Genomic DNA, 892 nt, shown 5'->3' with positions numbered 1-892 from the left:
CAGATCAGGCCCGAACAGATCAGGCCCGAGCAAAGCAGGTCCTAACGCAGCAGGTCCGAGCAGATCAGGCCCGAACGGATCAGGCCCGAACAGATCAAGCTCGAGCAGATCAGGCCCAAACAGATCAAGTTCGAGTAGAGCAGGACCAAACAGATCAGGCTCGAACAGATCAGGTTCGAGAAGATCAGGTCCGAGCAGATCAGGCTCGTGCAAAGCAGGACCTAACGCAGCAGGCCCGAACGGATCAGGCCCGAACCAATCAGGTTCGAGCAGATCAGTCCCGAACAGATCAAGTCGAGAAGAGCAGGACCAAACAGATCAGGCTCGAACAGATCAGGTTCGAGAAGATCAGGTCCGAGCAGATCAGGCCCGAACGGGTCAGGCCCGAACAGATCATACACGAACAGATCAGGCCCGAGCAAAGCAGGACCTAACGCAGCAGGCCCGAACAGACCAGGCCCGAACGGATCAGTCCCGAACAGATCAAGCTCGAGCAGATCAGGCCCAAACAGATCAAGTTCGAGTAGAGCAGGACCAAACAGATCAGGCTCGAACAGATCAGGTTCGAGAAGATCAGGTCCGAGCAGATCAGGCTCGTGCAAAGCAGGACCTAACGCAGCAGGCCCGAACGGATCAGGCCCGAACCGATCAGGTTCGAGCAGATCAGTCCCGAACAGATCAAGTTCGAGAAGAGCAGGACCAAACAGATCAGGCTCGAACAGATCAGGTTCGAGAAGATCAGGTCCGAGCAGATCAGGCCCGAACGGATCAGGCCCGAACAGATCATACACGAACAGATCAGGCCCGAGCAAAGCAGGCCCGAACGGATCAGTCCCGTGCAGATCAGGCCCGAGCACAACATATCGGAGCACACCAGACCCGAGCAGATTAG

General features: G+C 56.5%; 1 protein-coding gene across 1 annotated transcript in view; it reads left to right on the top strand.

Annotated features, from left to right (window-relative positions):
- MONBRDRAFT_12657 (uncharacterized protein) overlaps nt 1-892 on the top strand; it is a gene marked incomplete at both ends in the record, with an annotated part of 7,966 nt that extends 7,074 nt beyond the window's left edge. Inside the window, one exon of the mRNA XM_001750553.1 lies at nt 289-892. Coding sequence (XP_001750605.1) covers nt 289-892 — 604 coding nt within the window. The remainder of the gene's footprint in view (nt 1-288) is intronic.

This window comes from Monosiga brevicollis, genomic scaffold, assembly GCF_000002865.3.
Source record: "Monosiga brevicollis MX1 MONBRscaffold_43 genomic scaffold, whole genome shotgun sequence".
In the NCBI taxonomy this organism is placed as follows: Eukaryota; class Choanoflagellata; order Craspedida; family Salpingoecidae; genus Monosiga; species Monosiga brevicollis.
Note: the sequence above shows the minus strand (reverse complement) of the source record. Positions and strands in the feature narration are given on the sequence as shown.